The 4,410-nt window shown below is 24.6% G+C and overlaps 1 protein-coding gene across 2 annotated transcripts in view; it reads right to left on the reverse strand.

The window, feature by feature from the left end:
• LOC107619581 (membrane protein of ER body 1) overlaps positions 1–1,469 on the reverse strand; it is a 7,207-nt gene extending 5,738 nt beyond the window's left edge. For both annotated transcript variants that reach the window (XM_021111393.1, XM_016321872.2), the window contains exons 1-2: positions 1,222–1,469; positions 556–945 (exon numbers count right to left, since the gene is read on the reverse strand). In XM_021111393.1, the coding sequence (XP_020967052.1) occupies positions 556–945; positions 1,222–1,369 (538 nt within the window). In that variant the 5' untranslated portion in view covers positions 1,370–1,469. The remainder of the gene's footprint in view (positions 1–555; positions 946–1,221) is intronic.

Consider the following 4,410-nt stretch of genomic DNA (forward strand, 5'->3'; position numbering starts at 1 on the left):
CATAAATTAGGAATCGGAAAAACAGTTTCTCAAAATTCATTAGTAAGGGACATATTAATCCTCTCACGTACAAAAGAAAACTATTTTTTAAATTAGCTAATTTTTAAAAATTTAAAAATAAATGTCATATTCAAATATTGAGAAATTATTTTATAGTAATTTACATGGTTACTACTCCGTAAATAACAAAGAATTTGTTTGACACAAAAATCACTAAAATCTAATTTACGAGTTCATTCTATTTTTCTCAAATAAAAGGTGTTATATAATTTATACACTTAATATGATTAATATTATATATTTCACTAAAAATTAATTACTAAATTATTATTTACATAAAATACATATTAAAATTAAATTATTATACGGTAGAAATTTAGGTGCAGTCGATTTCACGTGAAGTTGATACCTGAGAGCCGTTAGATAATTTGACTGATTTGACTAAATTTTCATTTAACAGCTCTCAAATATCAAATTCACATGAAATCAACTTCACCTAAATTTTCATCTTATTATATTTATATGCGAAAATTAGAAGTAAAAATAATTAAGTACCCTTTTGAATGAGGAAACCGAAGCATGCAGAGCATATGACTGGAGGTTCTTGTTGTTGAGTAAATTGTGGAGAATCGGTTTCTTTTCCAGTTTTGCATAAAACCACTTTTTCTATGCAAACGTTACATTTAGGGCAATAGAATTCATGGTTTGGTGGCATAATATATATCTTCTTCAGATATATTTCTCTTATTTTCTCCGTCGTTGAAACTACTACCCCTATTGGTTCTTCTTCTTCCAATACTTTCTGGGGATTCACTTCATGAGAAGAAGAAGAAGAATCAGAAATGGGTAACCAATTTTTTTCCTCATGTTGCTGATGGTGGTATGTTCCTTTCTGATGTATTAATATTGGACCAAACTCGTTTGTGTTGTAATTAGTCGCAGAAGCTGTTCATTAATTACATGAACAAGTTAAATTAGTAAAAAATTCATCAACTCAGGAACAATAAAATATATATAATATATATGTTTGTGTATATAAATAATTGCCAACAATAAAAATCCTTCATGTATATGTTCTTTTTCATTTTTTATATATTATATATGCAGGTGACATTANNNTCTTAACTAATAATTTCATATAAAAATAATTATACTTAACTTTTTAGCCTCTGCATACATAATATAATAAGAAGCAGATGAAGATAGAAGAAGCTTTATTACCGGCATCAACTTCATCAACAGCAGTAGTAATAAGATTAGTGTTAATAGTAAACTGAGATATAGCCTTCGCATCTCCAAACACCACTTCCTTTCGATGATAATCATTCACCATTAAAGGCTGCTCCAGTTTCTGTGCCACAGCTTCCATTCTTATTACTTGGATAAAAAAAAAAAACACACTAATTTTCTTTTTCTTTTGGACTCAAGTGTGTGTGTCTCCAAACACAGCCTAATGCCAATTTATATATATTGGCACATATTGTGTGTGTGAAGAGACTTGGTGTTTTCTGTGCATTTAATTTTCTAGGTGTATGTGGATGCAACTTAGTTAAAATTAAATAATATATCTTAAATATATATATTGTGAAAGGTTGACGTTAAGATAAAAGAAATAAATATGCCACATGTTTTGTTTACGTCTGCAAGGTTGAAGGCTACTAAATTAATAATAATTACAGCTAGCTAACGTTTACATTATCTTAATTTTATTACTTTCGAATATTGCATGATCTTCGATTACATATATTTTAGCTTATTACACTTTATTATTAATTACTTAGAAAATTTTTATAGGTAGTTATACCTTACCTTGTTCGATCAATTATTAACAAAATCAACAAAATCAAATTGTTTATTAGATTTTCATTCAATTATTGTATGCACCGTGGATTGCACGTTGATCGTTAATATTCATCAGTATCTTATTGAGAATTAGACAATAATATGCTAATTTTTTTAATCCTTGTTTAATTATTGTAAAATAAAAGAAATAATATATAAAAATGAAAATCTGCATTTTGATAACTCAAATTAGCTAATGAGTTATAATTCAAATGACATAGTCTTCCCATATTTATCTAAGAAGTCACGAGTTTGAGTCTTCCTATCTTTGGTAAAAATAAATATAAAATAAAAAATTAATTTTTAGTTAGTTAATATTAATTAAATTTTTTATTGTAAAATTATTTTTTTTTTAATCTTTATCTTTTTGAGACTTTAGAATTTAAGATTAAAATTTAGAGTTTAAAATTTATAATTTATAATTTAAAGTTTAAATTTTAGAATTTAAAATTTAAAATAAAAAATAATTTTAAAAAAATTAGTGACTAAAATTGGTTCCGGTTGAAATTTTTAATAATCTAAACAAAAATTGCAGTTATTAAGCGCTAGTAAAAATAATTCAATATTATGTCTATATTAATCAACTAATTATTGTAAATCACTATTGGTCCTTTAAATTATAAAAATTTAATTTATCTTTCAAACCATCGTCTGAGTTTGTAAAAAAAATATAAATGTTTTGTGCAAACATAATCCTAAACCCTAAATCGTTTGTACATGCATAGACATAACCAAATACAAACTTACAAAATAAAATAAAATCTGTAGCATAAGAATTACATGATATATTTTTTAAATAAGAAGTTAAAAGATAAATATTAATATGCAGATAAGATAATCTGATCTATAGATCACGTATTGTCTTATACATTCATATTTTTATTTTTTACTTGAGAAATATTAGGTAAATAAATTATTTTTTAAACTAAATTTATCTTAGTTTTGTTTGTTCAACTAAAAATTTTAGTTATTAATCTCTAAATTATTATACTAACTTGAATAAACTTAGTCTTAGAGTCTTAGAAATATAACTATTTATGTTATATTTTTCTTTAATTTAAGATTTTAAATTTTTTGGATGAATGGTTTGATGACTTTTCTTAATAATAATAACAAAGTTTAATTATTCTGTTAGTTTCTATAATTTTATCAAATTTTCAATTAGATCTTTATATTTTTTTTTCTTTTCAATTAGGTCCCTAAACTATATCAGATTTTGTAAGTAAGTTCTCACAGTGACAAAAACGTTAAAATTAACGGAATATTCTGTTAAACTATATAGAATATTCAGTAAAATATTAGGCATATTTAGTTTGTTTAACGGAATATTCTATTAATTTTATCGTTTTTGTCACGATAAAGACTTAATTACAAAATCTGATATGGTATAGGAACTCAATTAAAAAGAAAAAAAAGTATAAAAACCTAATTAAAATTTAATGACTATAGAAATCAACTGAATAATTAAACCTAATAACAACAATTTTTTGGCTACCATATGATGTAAAGAAGGCGTTGCAACTTGCAAAAGGCATGACAGTGTATGTACTTTAATTTCTTGATGGCTTCATTACTATTTCCATTCAACTACCTTCACAGTAATAATTTGTTGAGAAATTTATCATGAAGCCAGTTAAGTTGGTAAAAATATTGGTTCAAAGTTGTCTCCTAGCTTAGATGAAATTTATTGCTTCATTTATTGGCTTGAATTGAATTCACAGTAGCAGTAGGGGCTGTTTTGAAATTAAAAGCACTGATGCTATAATAACTCAAAAAAATTAAATATACATAACTTTCTCTTCTTCTCACAAGCAACGCGTTTTTTCTTCTTCCTTCTTTTAATAATGGTTTAATTTTGGGTTATATAATAAGGCTCAAAACTCAGAACGTTATCCACACGCCAAACACGTACTAATAAAACAAAAGATATCAAAGCTTCATAAAACCATAATAAATATAAGGTTTAATTATTCTGTTGGTCTTTATAATTTTGTGAAATTTTTATTTAGATTTTTATTTTTTTTTCTTTTAGTTGAATTCTTGTACCAATTTTTTTTTAATTAAGTTTTTATACTTTTTTTTATTTTTATTTGAATTTCTGCACTAATTTTTTTTTAATTGGGTCTCTATATAATTAAGCCAATTATTACCAAGAGGGACCTAATTGAAAAAAAAATTTAGTGAAAAGACCAATTAAAAAAAAAAGTATAAAAACCTAATTAAAAATTTCACAAAACTATAGAGACCAACAGAATAATTAAATCTAAATATAAAGTACTAGTTTTTATTATAAGCAGTAATAGGAGGATAATAAACTTTTGATAAAAAAAAACAAATTAAAATAATTATTGATGGTATAGTTTACCAATTTTGTATCCGAGTTAAGAGTCACACATCTTCTTCGCCCATGCATCATTACAATTAATTGGTGAATAAAAATAGAGTTATCATAATTAATTATTAGACCTGATATTACCTAAAAGCAATCAAGCAAGTTCTTATAATTCTTTACTATATCTTCATCCTCCTGTAGACAGACTTAGGTTTAATTTAGTTAAACTTTTATTT

Source organism: Arachis ipaensis, chromosome B09 (assembly GCF_000816755.2).
Source record: "Arachis ipaensis cultivar K30076 chromosome B09, Araip1.1, whole genome shotgun sequence".
NCBI lineage: Eukaryota > Viridiplantae > Streptophyta > Magnoliopsida > Fabales > Fabaceae > Arachis > Arachis ipaensis.